Raw genomic sequence first — 16,080 nt, 5'->3', positions numbered from 1 at the left:
GGCTCAGAACGCTTACCCCGGTCCCAGTGATATCCGCATCGAATGGGATCTCTTTAGGGCGCTCCGGGAAAATGTAATTGTATTCCCCAGCCATCATGGCACGCGATCAATCGCAGGTATTTAGTTGACATTGACGCTCATCCGCATAACTGTCTTAAGTGTAAAGTGGCTTGACCCTCGCACGGAGGTGGCTGTTGCGCTGCAGGCAACATGGCAACCCCGCCGGCTGAGTCAGCTCCATAAAGCCTCGGCTCAGACGGTCTGGAGTGCCTCCTCGGCTTTCCCCAGGTCCTTATAGCGCCCATCTGTTCTTCTGCTCCTGACTTCCCCCAGATTCTTCTTCTTTTTCTTCTTCCCATCACCCCAAGTGTTGTGCATCTCCATATCAACCATGGCGTCTCCTCGTATGTGTTTCCCATACTTCCTGATGATTCCCTCTACTCCCTCGTCACATGTGACATGCGATTCGGCGACTTGTTCACTAATCATGCCGCGCCCACAGAGCAAATCCGCACTCCCATCACCGATCTGCTCAAGATCAACCACCCCGTCCTGCTGGCAGGTATGAACGTGGCGGCTGGCCCCAAGCTGGCCGCTGCCGTCACCAACGCTGGTGGCCTGGGCGTCATCGGTGGCGTCGGCTACACCCCCGACATGCTGCGGGAACAGATCGCCGAGCTGAAGAGCTTCCTGAACGACAAGAACGCCCCGTTCGGTGTTGACCTGTTGCTGCCCCAGGTTGGTGGCAGCGCCCGCAAGACCAAGTGAGTATTCCCCTATACCATCCCCTGCCTCGTACTACTGAACTACAACACTAACACTTTCGGCCTTTAGCTACGACTACACCAAGGGCAAGCTCGGCGAACTCGTCGACATCATCATTAGCAGCGGCGCCCGCCTCTTTGTCTCCGCCGTCGGTGTCCCCCCCAAGCCTGTCGTCGAGAAGCTGCACGGCGCCGGCATCCTGGTCATGAACATGATCGGCCACCCCAAGCACGTCGCCAAGGCCCTCGATGCCGGTGTCGACATCATCTGCGCTCAGGGTGGTGAGGGTGGTGGCCACACGGGTGACGTCCCCACCACTGTCCTCATCCCTACCGTGGCGAAGCTAGTCCAGGGCCGCAAGAGCCCTCTGACCGGCGGGCCCGTGCAGGTGATCGCGGCCGGTGGTCTGTTCAACGGTAACTCGGTTGCCGCGGCTCTGATGTTGGGCGCTTCCGCCGTGTGGATCGGTACCCGTTTCATTCTGGCCGACGAGGCCGGCGCCCCGAAGGCCCACCAGGAGGCTGTCCGGACTGCCGGTTTCGAGGATAACGTCCGGACCATCATCTTCACTGTAAGCTTCTCTCCCCATACACCCTACCCCGAAAAAAAAATTCTAACCGTAATAGGGCCGTCCCCTTCGCGTCCGCAAGAACGACTACATCATGAACTGGGAGGAGAACCGCGCGGACGAGATCAAGAAGCTCACCGCCAAGGGCGTCATCCCCGTCGAGTACGACATGGAGAACTTGCCCGACGACGTCGACGACGACACCATGGACAACGCGCGTCCCTTCCTGATGGGCAAGGTGGCTGCTGTCGTCAACGAGAAGAAGTCCGCCAAGGCGATCGTGGACGAGTTGGTCGGCGATGCGGCGGCGCTGCTGAAGAAGGGCAACCAGATGCTTGCCAAGCTGTAAATAAATTGGGTTCCATTTGTGTTATATGATCATCATATCCAGCGTTAAATAGTCGAAATGAGACATTGATGTTCTTGGGTACAGAGTGCTTTTTGTGAGACAGTTCTCGATGGGGGGCTGTACCCCAGGGGTCGAGTAAGCAAGGCTTGGCTCCCGAGCTTAACTTGCGGAATGTTTTTGCACTTGATCTTCTTCATAGATACTTACCTCGGCAGGGGTCTATGCAGGCTTACCATGGGACAATCAGCCATTGTCTCTCAGCCTCGAACGATCCCCTATCCTTCGCCATCGACCAGACGCGCCTTCACGTCGCATGCCCAGTCGTGAGAGACCGAGTATCTCCGAAGAACATGGTCATAATATCATATCAGCAACGCAACTATGTCAATGAACCCAATAATGACCAGAGTAATCATAACAGCCACGAACTACCGATGAGATCTAGATCCTACCCATTCTCGTCTGACCAATCGCAAGCACTCAATCATCCTAGGGCTGACGCTGGTTGTTGTCAGACGGGATTCAACCGAGAGGGATTGCGCCAATCGTGGTTCGCACGGTGATCTCCGCTATCTGCACGGAGAGGAGCCGCATGGAGTTGCCGTTCTGGTTCATGTACTGTGTGCCTAGGTCTGCCGAGTTTAGATCTCGGGCCGAGTTCGCGAAGGTGAGGTATGGACTTCCCACGTGGGAGACTACGATACTTGTCGATCTGCTTCTGGATCTAGAGAGTCGAGGAGATAGATCCCTGCGTAGAGCATGCATCGCATGGCCATGACTTTCCCGATTATTCATCACATAGGCACCATTTACTCCAAACGGCAGAGGCATCCCCGCATCTGCGTAGCCATGTCAGCCATGCATCGATCGATCTGTTCCGGCTCCCCCAATCAGCATATCGGTCGAACACCACCCGAATCATCACCAAATCGACACAGTCATACGCCCCCGCATATCGGCGGATGCCGTCTCACGGCGAGGGGACGGCAGGAAAGGATAGCGCCCCGGTCGAATGATGGGCAGAGATAGGGGTGCATGGGCCCTGCGCAAGGTAATATCGCTTATCAAGACACGATTCCCCTGATAAGCGTGACGCGACACTCATTGGCCACGCGACACCCGTTGCCACCGGGTCGCCGTGTGGGGCCGGAAGAATACAAAAACTCCATCGCTTCCAGACTTTCAACGAGAAAAAAAAGGAAAAAATGTTCCGTTCTTTCCTTCCATCCCTTCCCTAATCCCCTTGCCATTCCAACACCCTTCCCACCTGGTCTGAGGAGCTACTCGAGTCCTCACTCATTTCCTGCCCATTATGGCCCAGTTCTTCCGCGGCAAGGACGAGGACCTCGAGAAAGCCACGCAGGTGGACAATTCCCCCGTCGACTCCAACCTCAGCAATGAGGTGAACGACCGTGCCAGCGATGGTGCCGTGCCGGGCGAAAGCTTTGAGTACGGCAACTCGTGGTACGCGCGCATCCAGCGCGTCGCAGGGCGGTTTCATGTCGAGCAGCGTGGCATCGAGCGCGTCCCCGAGAACGAGCGCACGGATACCTCCTACTTGAATATTGGCAGCATGGTATATTCTTCGTCGCAATGTTGGTTGATCGAAAGAAATCTGACTCCCCGGGTTCTAGTGGCTGGCTGCCAACATGGTCGTGAGCTCGTTCGCCATTGGCGTTCTGGGCAATTCGCTGTTTGAGTTGGGGTTTGCCGACGCGATGCTCGTCTGCCTCTTCTTTAACCTCCTCGGCGTCCTGACCGTGTGCTTCTTCTCGTGCTTCGGTCCCGCGTTCGGCTTGCGCCAGATGGTGCTGTCGCGTTTCTGGTTTGGATGGTGGGCCGTGAAAGGCAGTACGTGATACACGATTTCCCGGTGCAGGATTCCACGCGCGATTCTAACCAACTCCTCTAGTTGCCATCCTCAACGTCCTGGCCTGTGTCGGCTGGTCCGCTGCCAACGCCATCGTCGGCGCCCAGCTCCTCAACGCGGTCAACACCAACGTCCCCGGTTACGCCGGCATCCTCATCATCACTTTCTGCACGCTCTTCATCACCTTCTCCGGGTACAAGGTGGTCCACATGTATGAATTCTGGAGCTGGATTCCGACCACCATTGTGTTCATTATCGTCCTGGGCACCTACGCTCACTCCGGGGACTGGGTCAATCTGCCCATGGGCGTCGGCAAGTCCGAACTGGGAAACTGCCTATCCTTCGGTTCGACGGTGTACGGTTTCGCGACAGGCTGGACGAGCTACGCTGCCGATTACACCGTGTACCAGCCCGCAAACCGCAGCCGCCGCATGGTCTTCGCGGCGACCTGGCTCGGTCTGATCGTCCCACTGCTCTTCACCCAGTTCCTGGGCATCGCCGTCTACACCTCTACGTCGCTGAACGATCAACACAACAAGTATTACGTCGGATACCAGACGTCTGGCAACGGCGGCCTCCTCGGCGCAGTCCTCGAGCCCCTCGGCGGCTTCGGCAAATTCTGCCTCGTGATCCTCGCCCTTTCCATCATCGCCAACAACTGCCCGAACATCTACTCCGTCTCCCTCACCCTGCAAGTCCTGAGCCGCTACACGCAGCGCGTGCCCCGCTTCATCTGGACCTTCCTCGCCTCGTGCGTGTCCCTCGCAATCGCCATTCCGGGCTACAGCCACTTCGAGATCGTCCTCGAGAACTTCATGAACCTGATCGCCTACTGGCTGGCCATCTACTCGGGCATTGCTATCGCCGACCACTTCGTCTTCCGCCGCGGCTTCGGCGGCTATCGCCCCGAGCAGTACGACAAGCGCCACAAGCTGCCCCTGGGCATCGCGGCGACGCTGGCGTTCGGGTTTGGTGTTGCCGGTATGGTGACGGGGATGAGTCAGACGTGGTGGATTGGCCCGATTGCCAAACATGCGGGTGCTTTGCCCTTTGGTGGGGATGTCGGCTTTGAGCTGGGCTTCGCCTTCTCGTTTACGTCGTATTGCTTGATGCGCCCGCTTGAGATTCGGTATTTCGGGAGGTGATTTTCTGGGAAGTGTATATATTGGTTGTATCTGGAGATCATCGTTTTTCTAAAATGGGTTGCATTAGGCATTCACTTGTCTGTGCACGATGGTGCCTATCTAAATAATAAATTGGATGGTTTGGAATGGATCTCTGTACAACTTTATTTAATGGTTGCGCAACACTTGTTTTCTACCCGGGTCATTTTCTTTCTGCGTATTCCGAGGCGTCTTCGGGGGATCGAGTCTACGTACTCAATGTCTAGGCCGCCAGGTGTGGTCATCAACCCTGCTTATATCCGAACATAACTCCATCCAAATATTGCAGATCACCGAATTGAGGGCCTTCCATTCGCTCCTCTGAGGCGCCATGGTCAATATGGAGCCAGCTCGCATGTGGTACACGTTAGTCGGGGGGCGCCGGGCAAAAGTCACCCCGACGGAAGAATGTCTAACGCAACAAACTTTCTCTGCAGGGAGATAGGGAGTACAGGGTGAATATATAAGAGACGCCTATCTCTCGGCTGTTATAACCAGTGAGGAGATCCAGTCGGGTTTACAACTTACAACAACAACCCGCATTAAGATCCCTGTCCTGCAGACGCAGACCCTGCCGCCCTACCAAAAGCTTAATTATTAATTGACCCAACGCCAAACATGCCTGGCAAGCTGAAGTATAACCCGGACACCGACATCCCAGACCTAACGGGAAAGTCCATCTTCATCACAGGAGGTTCGTACAGATCACGATCATTGGAATCAAACCTTCTATCTCATCTCTATTTGTATTAACATCTTTGTGACAACGATAGGAACCGGTGGCCTCGGCGCCGAATCCGCCCTCCACCTCGCAAAACACAACCCCTCACACATCTACCTCAGCGGGCGCAATGCCAAAAACGGCGAGAAAATCATCCAAGCCATCAAAGACAGCGGCTCAACGACCTCCGTCTCCTTCGTATCATGCGATCTCTCGTCGCTGCGCGACGTCAAAGAAGCATCCGAGAAATTCCTCGCCACCACACCCCGCCTCGACATCCTCATATGCAACGCAGGCATCATGGCCCTCGCACCGGGGCGCACGGTGGACGGGTACGAAGTACAATTCGGCACGAACCATCTCGGGCACGCGCTGCTGATCCGCAAACTCCTCCCGCTGCTTGAAACAACAGCCCTCGAATCTGGGGGCGACGCGCGTATTGTCCTGCTCACATCGGAAGGCCACGCCTTGCACCCGGGCAAGGGGATCGACTTCGAGTCGGTGCGCACGGAACAGGAATTTGCCTTCGGCGGGCCGTGGAGACGGTATGGACAGAGCAAGCTGGCGAATCTGCTTTATGCGCGGCAGCTGGCGGGGCGATACCCCGGTATCACGTCTGTGTCGGTTCACCCGGGCGTGGTGGCGACGGGGCTGACGGGTAATCTGGCGCTGAAGGATAAGCTTCTTGTTCATGCGACGACTCTTCTTGCCCCGTGGATGGTTTTGGGGCTGCAGGAGGGTGCATATAATCAGGTTTGGGCGGCGACGGCGGAGAAGGGGAGCATTGTTAATGGGGAGTACTATTTGCCGGTTGGGAAGAACGCGCAGAAGCGGCTTGGGGGGAAGGCGAGGGATGAGAAGTTGGCAGAGAGGTTGTGGGATTGGACGGAGGAGGTGCTGAAAGCATTTTGAGTTGGAGGGAATGGATGTAAGATAATGGGATTTATTTATTCTGTGTTTATATGGTTGGGAAATGTGAATATTGGAGAATAGCTTGATTTCAACTATCGGAGTATTTTGGTCGCATTAAGATTAATTCCACTGAACACCGAAACGGATCCCTTACTTCTCCCCTTGTATCACCATTCGATAATGCTGAAACAACCCAAACTACCGGGCCAGTGAATGTCGATCACTGGAATGCACGATCGGCGTCATCAAATGCCTTGCTGATTCTGTCTGAGGAAGGCTGGATCTTGCGGAACGTCTCATCTGGGAGCGTAGCCTTGGCCTGATTCTCGAACAGTCTCTTTTCGGCGTGCAAGTTATTCAAGTATGTTCTAGCTTCAGGGCCCAATCCCGATTTCTTGAATAGAGGAGCCTGTACGAACAGGGAGTAAGCATTATCCGTTCAATGAGTGATAAAAAAAACATACCTTTTCTTGGGCTGACTGAATGGCACCAAGCAGTATGGGGGACATTTGATAGTAGGATTCGGCGTAGCGCGACCCTTCTTCAGGTGTCATCTTGTCATCACCCGCTAGGTTTTCGCGGGCAGTTCGAGCGGAGGTTTGTGCGACTATGAGAGATCTGGCAACCCCAAGGGCGGCCGGGATGCCTCCGCTGTAGTTGTCCAATGATCTTTTCGCGGCACCAATCTTCTCGCCCATATTGTTCATGTCGCTAATGCCTTGGGCAACATTCGCTGCGGCGGACACGCACGAGGCGGCACCAAGGGCGCTCACAAGGAGAAAGTTGATTTTGTTCAGCAGCATCATGGGCAGATAGATGATTGTGGAAAAGAGCTTTGAGATGCCAATAATCTGAGGATTGAAGGCAAGTGAAAGAAATGGAAGATGCCCTACATGGGAGAGAACCGGAAGTTTAAATACTCGATACATTTGGCAAAACATTCTGTATACGGTTTTGATAATCCCAGTTCAAAAAGATTATGGAATTGCAAAGCTACCTTGCAATTCATTTGAGGTATCACAGCTCAAATATTTGAGCTGAGCTATGTAGGGGTTGAAAATTATAGGATATACAGGCCCCAATTACGCACTTTTAGTGGGGGCATGCCGAAGATCGCAAGCCACCAGATTCCAGTGAGGATCTAAGTATCTTTACAGTATTAAACGTCATATATCACTATGCTCTATCATATGAAATATGGGGCTATATACCAGCGTAATACGAGTCGATGCGCTCGATAGGCTTGCACCTTGCATGTCCTATTGAAAGGTTCGGCATAGGCTCTGTGCCAAGTGATGTAACTCGTTCTCAGATTCGCACTTCACAACCAGGTTTATTCAAGCCAATCCTTCAATTGTCATTTTTATCACAGCTCTGAAATCTCCCGAAATTTCAATTCTCACAGCAGGGCTTAAGGGGACCTTGTGAAGCCAGAATGGTTGGCTCAACAAAGTCACAGGGGTCCAGGTATTCAGGTCACTCAGCGGTAGGTTGTTCACTCTTATTAAAAGGAAATACTAATACAAATCTCAATGAAGGATAATGGAATGGAAAACGCCAATCCTGAGCCGGGCATAGGATTCAGCGCCCCGAAATGTGGTCATGATGGCACTACTCAATCACCGGCTGTTCCACCAGTCGCTATTGTCGGGATGGCGATGCGACTTCCCGGGGATGTTCGGACAGCCAACGAATTCTGGGAGCTTCTCATCAGTAAACGCGACTGTTCATCGGAAGTCCCTAAGAGCCGGTACAACATTGACTCCTTCTATCACCCTGAAAAACCCCAGTCAGTGAGGACTCGGCGCGGATACTTTCTCAATGACGATTTCATACAAAAGTCCGACAAGTCCTTCTTTCCTCCGGTACCTGGATTCACAACAGGTGACCTCGATCCTCAACAAATGTCGCTGATGGAGGTTGTTTGGGAGTGTATGGAGAATGCTGGACAAACCCAGTGGCGAGGGAAAAAGATTGGTTGCTATGTGGGGGTTTTCGGAGAAGACTGGCATGAACTGACAGCCAAAGAGACACAGTACATTTCACGTGCGCATACATTTGCAAATGGAGGGTTTGCATTGTCAAATCGTGTTTCCTACGAGTTCGACTTGAAAGGACCCAGGTATGTTTTCGCGACCACAAGACAGAATGGTTATTAAAATTGGGATAACATCTTAGTGCCACCGTTCTCACTGCGTGTTCCTCGTCGCTAATGGCATTGCATGAAGCTTGTCAGGCTCTCTACAATGGGAGCTGTACCTCAGCAATTGTGGCTGGAACTAACATGCTATTGACCCCTTCTATGAGCGTGACTATGTCCGAAAATATGGTCCTCTCTCCGGACGGTTACTGCAAAGCATTTGATGCAAATGCAGATGGCTACGGCCGTGGAGAAGCAGTTAATGCTATCCTGATCAAGCCTTTGGACCAAGCAATGGCAGATGGCGATAACATTCGCGCCATCATCCGCGCCACGGCCGCCAATTACGACGGAAGAACAGCGAAAATCTTTGCGCCAGATGTAGACAGTCAAGAGCGCCTTATGCGAGAGGCCTATTCAAGAGCCCATATCCATGACATGTCACAGACAGCCTTTGTTGAGTGTCATGGAACCGGAACCAAAGTCGGCGATCTCGTGGAGACAACAGCAATTGCTCGAGTCTTTGGCAAAAAGGGCATCTGCATCGGATCTGTACGTAGAAACTGCTTCTGTCGGCAATTAGTAATTATTGCTAATGTATCTATAGGTCAAATCGAATGTTGGGCATGGTGAAGGTGCGTCGGGGTTGACGGCGATCATCAAGGCTGTGTTAGCCTTGGAACATCGTATAATCCCCCCCAACATGCATTTCACGCGCCCCAATCCAAAAAGTAAGAATGTATTGTCTTTTATCATTTGACTGGAATCTTAACTTTTTCGCTTAGTTCCATTCGAAAATGGTGGTCTTCGGGTCCCTGTTGAGCCCACTCTCTGGCCTCGCGATCGCATGGAACGCGTGAGCGTAAATTGCTTTGGTATTGGAGGGAGCAACGCCCATGTTAGTATGCTTGTCTTGAATTTTGCCTAGACTAAAACAGATATACAGGCCATCTTGGACTCATCCACCGCCGCTCAGCATTCGCATAGAAAGGAGTTTGGAGTGCCATTAAGCTCTCATATTCTCGCTGTTTCGGCTCATAGCAAAACGGCGCTGATGTCGCGACTCACGGAAGTCCAAGAGTATGTAGAAAAAAATCCACATACGGTACAAGATGTTGCATACACCCTTGGGACCCGCCGTGATCATCTCTCACATCGAGCATACTTAATATGTGATGGTAAGGGCAACCTATCTGATATCCAGTCAAATGCCCAGACCATTACCACGAATTCGTCGGTGGTATTCGCATTCACTGGACAAGGGGCCCAGTGGGCGGGTATGGGGAGGGATCTGATGAACAGTTTTGCAACCTTTCACCATGATATCCATGTTATGGATCAGATTTTGCAAGAAATTGAGTCTCCACCCGCATGGAGCATTGAAGGTACAGCACAGCCCCCATCCAACAAGTATGAAGCTTTAGATAACTGACGTCGTACCACATAGCGGAGCTTCGAAAATCAGAGAACTCCAGTTCCGTTGACAAGACAGAATACTCTCAGACTTTGTGTGCTGCTATCCAAATTGCTCTGGTGAATCTGTTGGCTACCTGGGGTATTCACCCGTCAACATTGGTTGGATACTCTAGCGGCGAGGTCATTGCTGCATATTCAGCAAAAGCAATCTCAATGCGTAGCGCCATCATTATTGCACACTTCCGAGGGCGTTGTGCCGAGTTCACTTCACACTGTGGAGGGATGGCTGTGGTCGGTCTTGGAAAGGAGATTGTGAGCCAATTTTTAATCGAGGGTGTAGTCATTGCATGCGAGAACAGCCCTCAGAGCGTTAACATCTCAGGTGACAAGTCAAAATTGGTGACCGTGATCGATCGCCTCCTTGAAGAGAGGCCACAGACATTCATTCGGTACCTGCCTGTCGAAGTTGCTTATCATTCCCGTCTGTTATTCCGCCGATCATCATTTTCTTCTCGATACTAACCAGAATACAGCTGACATGAAGCATGCGGGTGCAAATTTCGAGCGTGCTATTGCCCCGCACATTGCTCACAGTGACATGATGCTTCCTCTCTACTCTACTGTCACAGGGTCAATAGTTTCGAGTCCGGTTCAACTGGATGCTTCCTACTGGCGGAAGAACCTAGAGTCACCGGTTCTTTTCTGCAGAGCCGTTCAGACTCTACTTGATCAACAGACAGATCGAGCAACTCTTTTCGTGGAAATCGGGCCTCACTCTACTCTTTCTGGGCCCCTTCGTCAGATTCTGACTTCTCATTCAGTTCAGAGCTATTATACCCCCACACTACTCAAAAATGCAAACCAAACACATTGCCTTTTGAAAGCAGTGGGGGAAATATATTCCCATGGATATCCTGTTGCCTTCGCATCAATATATCGACTAGGAAAGGTTCTTGCGGATCTCCCCGCCTATCCCTGGGAAAGACAAAGCATTGACTGGCAAGAGAGCCGTCTCAGTCGCAACTGGAGATTCCGCAAGCATCCTCATCATGAACTGTTGGGCTCCCGTATGTTGGAAGCCAGTGATATCGAGCCGGCGTGGCGAATTCTTTTAAGCCCAAGGAACGTATCTTGGCTTAATGACCACCAGGTCTTGGGAGAGATCGTATTTCCCTGTGCGGGATATATCGCGATGGTCAATGAAGCGATGCGCCAACTATTCAACACGCAAGAGTGCACAATTCGCAATCTACACATGAAGGTTCCGCTCGTCTTGCCGACGTCTGAGAGGGATACTGTGGAGATTGTCACTACACTGAGGCCCACACGGATAAGTGATCGGCTTGATTCCAAATGGTACGAGTTTACTATTTCGTCTTACGATGGAAATGAGTGGACCAAGCATACAGTTGGCAAAGCGGTGGCAGGTGTCGAAGAGTTGACATGGCCTGCAACGGTCCCGCAGCAGTTTGCAAAGCCAGTCTCTTCACAATTCTGGTATAAAATGTTGGCGAAGATCGGACTGCAATATGGTCCGCAATTCCAAGGATTGGAGGATATCACTGCAGATCCGATCAGCTTCACGGCTAGTGCCACGATTCGTGGAAGCTTTGGTAGAAGTGAAAACAGCCATGCCCTTCATCCTACTTCCATTGACCAGTGTCTGCAACTATTTAGTGTGGCAGCCTGTAAGGGAAGGGCTGTGCACCTGACCAAACTATACATCCCCATGTTCATTGAAGAAATCTGTCTTGGTCAAAATAAGGATTTGATGAAGGTTCAGGTGTCTGGGAGCAGCTCTACGGGAACATACGGACAGGGCAGTGTTACGTTGATGTCCGGCGACAGTATGGTGCTCTCAATGCGTGGGGCGACCCTAGCCCAATTGGATCAAAAAAAAGCAAACGAGGCCTCTGGAATTCCTCTGCTGTCGGAAGTAGAATGGCAGCCAGATCTTGATTTACTTCCTGGCCACCTTCAACTACCCATGTCGAGAAATAAGGAAGACACAGCTGGATTGTTGGCCAGAGCTTCCGTGCTATCGATGATTCTCGTGCATCAAAATATTGTTGATGTGAAGCCATGTTCCGAACATATCCGAAGCTACAAGAGATGGCTGCAGGCGCAAATCCAGATAATGAGGCAAAGGGGCATCTCGGCAATTCCGGAAGCACAAGCATGGGCTCAAATGGACAGCGAAAGCCTACAGCTACAACGCAACATGCTGGACGAGCAGCTTAAGGCTAAGAAACTGGATTTTCTCTCTGAACTCAGCCACCTGACAGTGAAGGTGAAGACAGCTGCTTGTAAAGGATCGCCTGATTTCTTTGGAACGGGTGACTTGCTTCAGAAGCTTGACGACTGGATCTCATCTCAGAGTGATCTATCGGATTGGTTCTCTTTTCTTCGCCACAGCAACCCGAAACTCCGCATTCTCGAAATTGGTGGAGAACGAGGATCTTTTTCTTCCTTTGTTCTGCAACATCTGACTTCAGATGGACTGACGCTCTGCTCTCAGTATACGTGCACAGAGACACTTCACATTAATGACGCTATCAAAAACCGACTCCAGGATTACAAACAGGTCGAGTTCAGAACACTCGATGTCAACGAAGATCCATCTCAACAGGGCTTCCATCAAGGTCTCTACGACCTGGTTATTGCATCAAATGTGAGTGAAACTTATTTTCTTAGTATAAAGGTAATGACTGACAACTACATCACAAAGCTTGGTTCTCGGACGTCTACTCTAGGAGCAGCCCTAAAGAACATTGGAAAACTTCTGGCTCCTGGTGGGCGACTTTTACTTCGTGAATACTGCCCTGGTAAGCCGACCTTAGTGCCAAGTGCCTTTGGGGTGGATTCTGTTAACGCGCTCCAGGACTTCCGGTGGTGAACCATCTAATGGTAAGCAATCACACTGGCGATATGGACGAAGAAAATGTATTAACATCCTTCAAGAACCCATTATCTTCTCAATCCTTCGATGAGCTTGAGATAGACGTCGACAGCAAGTACATGTCAGTCGAAACATGGAGCAGGGAACTTCAACAGGCTGGCTTCTACGGAGTCGAAGGGCATTCTTATGACGGCAAACCACCGTACCATTTAAATCGCAACTTGATTTCACGCATTCCACGCGAGGACCATCTGCACGACGACACCGTTTACTTTCTATACCCCAGTGAAACACCCCGCCATTCATGGTTATGCAAGGTTGAAGAATATTTCATCCAGAGCGGTCACACCGTCAAGCGCTGCACTATAGGAGAAGAAATACCCCACAAACAACGGGTGATCTCGTTTCTTGACTTGGATGGCCCATTCTTTTCCAATATCAGTGATCAGAACTGGGCAAAATTCCAGAAGCTTATAAACACTTCCGCCCAGGTCCTCTGGGTCACGAATTCGGTTGAGTTGAATTGCGCCAATCCAGACTTTGCGCTCGTGATGGGGGTTTCCCGGACAGCACGGCAGGAACAAGAAATGCAATTCGGAACTTTGCAGATCGACATCTTCGATAGGGTTGCGGTAGAAGCCCTATTGAAAGTGTCGGCGAAATTCTTCAGGAGAACGGATCAATCGGGGTTGCTCGATGCAGACTATGAATTCGCACTCCACGATGGGTGTGTTTACATTCCCCGAATGCAGTGGAAATCTCTTGCAGACAGATTGCTCCATGCCCCAGAGCTCGAAGCACCCGCAAAGCTGGAAATTGGCTCTTATGGCAGCCTGGACTCACTTTTTTGGGTACAAGATGAAGTTGACCCACCTGGGGTAGGAGAGGTTGAAGTTGAGATTAAATTTGTCGGACTCAACTTTCGGGTAAGCCCTTGACACTCCACCTCTGACCGGGTAATGCTGAATATTATAGGATGTTATGATCGCATTGGGTGTCATGGCAAGTAAGGATCAATTAGGAATGGAGGCCAGTGGAATTGTGCAAAGATGTGGCCCTGGTGTAAATCAATTCCGGCCAGGTGACCGAGTAATGATAATACACTTCGGGCTGTTCCGCACTCGTATGGTGCTGTCTGCGAATCTATGCACCCACTTGCCGCCGTCTATGTCGCTGGAAGATTCCGCAGGGATGCCAGTGGCTTTTGCCACGGCGCTCTATTGTCTCCTGGACATTGGGAGGCTAGAGAAGGGACAGGTACGCCAGACACCTTATAGCGATGGTGGAATTCTGACATATCTAGTCTGTTTTAATCCACGCGGCCTGTGGAGGGGTTGGCCTTGCTGCGATGCAAATTTGCCAGATGATTGGAGCAAAGGTAAGAAATAGCTGCAATTATTGGAGGCTAAATCACTAAGCTCTGCGTTGTTCATAGGTCTACGCAACTGTAGGAAGCGAGGAAAAGGCACAGTTTTTGATAGAACGTTTTGGGATTCCTCGCAACCATATTTTCAGCTCTCGTGACACATCCTTCCTTCCCAAGCTAATGCACGAGACTAATGCTCAAGGTGTCGATATTGTGATAAATTCTCTCGCTGGAGAGCTTCTTCATGCGTCGTGGAAATGCGTTGCAGAGTTTGGCAAAATGATTGAAATCGGAAAGCGAGACTTTCTAGAACATGGTACCTTGGATTTAGAGGCATTTGGAGGCAACCGCGCATTCTTTGGGGTTGATCTCATTCGGCTTGCGGAAAAGCCAGAGCTTCGTACAAGGTATTCAAGATCAAGCCTTCCGCCAACCGCGAGCAATGTTCAATATGTGACTAACTTCTCACAAGACTTGTCCGCCAACTGGTGGAATTGTACGAGGAAAGGAAGATCTCTCCCATACATCCCTTAAAATTGATATCAAACACCGACACGCACGAGGCGTTCCGCTACCTTCAACAAGGACTTCATATGGGCAAAATCGTCATGAAGATGCCAGAAGCCTCGGAGCGAGCCTTTATTGCCAAATCGCGGCGCAGTTCGAGGTTCTCATCCGATCTATGCTATTTTCTTGTTGGTGGTCTAGGGGGTATTGGGCGGTCAATAGCAACTTGGATGGTTGATCGAGGTGCTCGAAACCTGGTTTTCTTCTCCAGGTCTGCTGGAAGCACCAGTCAGGATCAGTCGTTTCTTCGTGAGCTCGAGTTACAAGGCTGTACAGTGTCCATGATAAAGGGTGATGTGACAATTCTGGAAGAAGTCCAAACTGCCATGCACGCTTGTCCATGCCCAATTGGGGGTGTCCTTCAGCTCTCTATGATAGTTCGGGTAAGTATGATACTGCCACATCTGACTGGAAATAGTAATACTGACCAGCGAAGGACCAATTTATCCCGGAAATGAGCCACAAGAACTGGCAGGACACGATTGCCGCCAAGGTAGCGGGAACCTGGAATCTCCATAATGCGCTAGATGGTCGAGGGGCCAAACTCCAATTCTTCGTCGTCTGTGGTTCCATAACCGGAGTTATGGGCAATGCTGGCCAAGTCAACTACTCAGCAGCAAACACCTTCGTGTCTTCATTCGCCCAGTATCGGCTAGAAAAGGGGCTCCCAGCCTCTGTCGTGAACCTAGGAGGAGTCAACGATGTGGGATTCCTAGCGACACAGGACGTCAAGCTTCGAGAGCGAATGCTCTCAGCATCAGTGAGATTGTTAAACGAGCAGGAAGTTCTGGATGCATTTGAGGTTGCCATATTCTGTGGAGACTTCAAGCAATCTTTCAAGTCCTCGAGATCGCTGCGTATATCAAACAATCTGATTGTTGGTATGAGTAGCACAAAGTCTCTTGCCGATCCCTCAGTTCGTCCTCTGTGGGGGCAAGATGCCCGTTTCCGTGCTTATGCAAATCTGGACTTCAAACACGAATCATCTCGCGACACGTTCAAAGACGCCCCAAATTTTCGATATATGCTCTCCACACTTGAGAAAGAGCCTGAGATCTTGAGCGATCCGTCCTGGAAGAAAAAAACGGTAGTCGATATTGTGCAGACTATCCAGAAATATTCGATCTTTGCCCGTGGGCAGGACTATGCCCAGGTGGCTACCATGCATATCGATTCTCTTATGACGGTTGAGATCCGAAACTGGTCTCGCCGTTTTCTTGATTTGGACCTGTCACTGACTGCGATAACCAAGGCAGCCACCATCGAAGGATTGGGTGAATTGATTATCGCAACCCTACGCTCCAAGTACACGAAGAAGTAGTTGTCGCGCCTTTCTTGAGGTGC

General features: G+C 51.2%; 6 protein-coding genes across 6 annotated transcripts; 4 read left to right on the top strand and 2 right to left on the bottom strand.

The window, feature by feature from the left end:
- Positions 1–459: 459 nt before the first annotated feature.
- Positions 460–1,682, top strand: N7510_009986 (nitronate monooxygenase; the record flags this gene model as incomplete). Its single annotated transcript, XM_056981911.1, has 3 exons — positions 460–764; positions 835–1,336; positions 1,392–1,682. 3 exons carry the CDS (start codon positions 460–462, stop codon positions 1,680–1,682), a joined length of 1,098 nt encoding a protein of 365 aa, XP_056829747.1.
- A 522-nt stretch (positions 1,683–2,204) lies between these two features.
- Positions 2,205–2,533, bottom strand: N7510_009985 (uncharacterized protein; the record flags this gene model as incomplete). The annotated part of the gene is made up of 2 exons (XM_056981910.1): positions 2,205–2,406; positions 2,496–2,533. 2 exons carry the CDS (start codon positions 2,531–2,533, stop codon positions 2,205–2,207), a joined length of 240 nt encoding a protein of 79 aa, XP_056829746.1.
- A 461-nt stretch (positions 2,534–2,994) lies between these two features.
- N7510_009984 (cytosine permease) lies at positions 2,995–4,697 on the top strand (the record flags this gene model as incomplete). The annotated part of the gene is made up of 3 exons (XM_056981909.1): positions 2,995–3,258; positions 3,317–3,533; positions 3,595–4,697. The coding sequence occupies 3 exons, from the start codon at positions 2,995–2,997 to the stop codon at positions 4,695–4,697; spliced, it is 1,584 nt and encodes a 527-aa protein (XP_056829745.1).
- A 636-nt stretch (positions 4,698–5,333) lies between these two features.
- N7510_009983 (oxidoreductase, short-chain dehydrogenase/reductase family) lies at positions 5,334–6,348 on the top strand (the record flags this gene model as incomplete). The annotated part of the gene is made up of 2 exons (XM_056981908.1): positions 5,334–5,409; positions 5,489–6,348. The coding sequence occupies 2 exons, from the start codon at positions 5,334–5,336 to the stop codon at positions 6,346–6,348; spliced, it is 936 nt and encodes a 311-aa protein (XP_056829744.1).
- A 220-nt stretch (positions 6,349–6,568) lies between these two features.
- On the bottom strand, positions 6,569–7,277 carry N7510_009982 (mannoprotein; the record flags this gene model as incomplete). The annotated part of the gene is made up of 2 exons (XM_056981907.1): positions 6,569–6,757; positions 6,813–7,277. The coding sequence occupies 2 exons, from the start codon at positions 7,275–7,277 to the stop codon at positions 6,569–6,571; spliced, it is 654 nt and encodes a 217-aa protein (XP_056829743.1).
- Positions 7,278–7,880: 603 nt separating this feature from the next.
- On the top strand, positions 7,881–16,057 carry N7510_009981 (type I polyketide synthase; the record flags this gene model as incomplete). The annotated part of the gene is made up of 14 exons (XM_056981906.1): positions 7,881–8,470; positions 8,527–9,040; positions 9,096–9,219; positions 9,274–9,386; positions 9,435–9,873; positions 9,936–10,385; positions 10,438–12,575; positions 12,633–12,729; positions 12,786–13,729; positions 13,779–14,060; positions 14,107–14,181; positions 14,239–14,576; positions 14,642–15,119; positions 15,173–16,057. 14 exons carry the CDS (start codon positions 7,881–7,883, stop codon positions 16,055–16,057), a joined length of 7,467 nt encoding a protein of 2,488 aa, XP_056829742.1.
- Positions 16,058–16,080: the final 23 nt, after the last annotated feature.

This window comes from Penicillium lagena (assembly GCF_028827675.1).
Source record: "Penicillium lagena strain IBT 129212 chromosome Unknown utg000007l_segment0_segment0, whole genome shotgun sequence".
NCBI lineage: Eukaryota > Fungi > Ascomycota > Eurotiomycetes > Eurotiales > Aspergillaceae > Penicillium > Penicillium lagena.
This window is presented reverse-complemented; position numbering and strand designations above follow the sequence as displayed.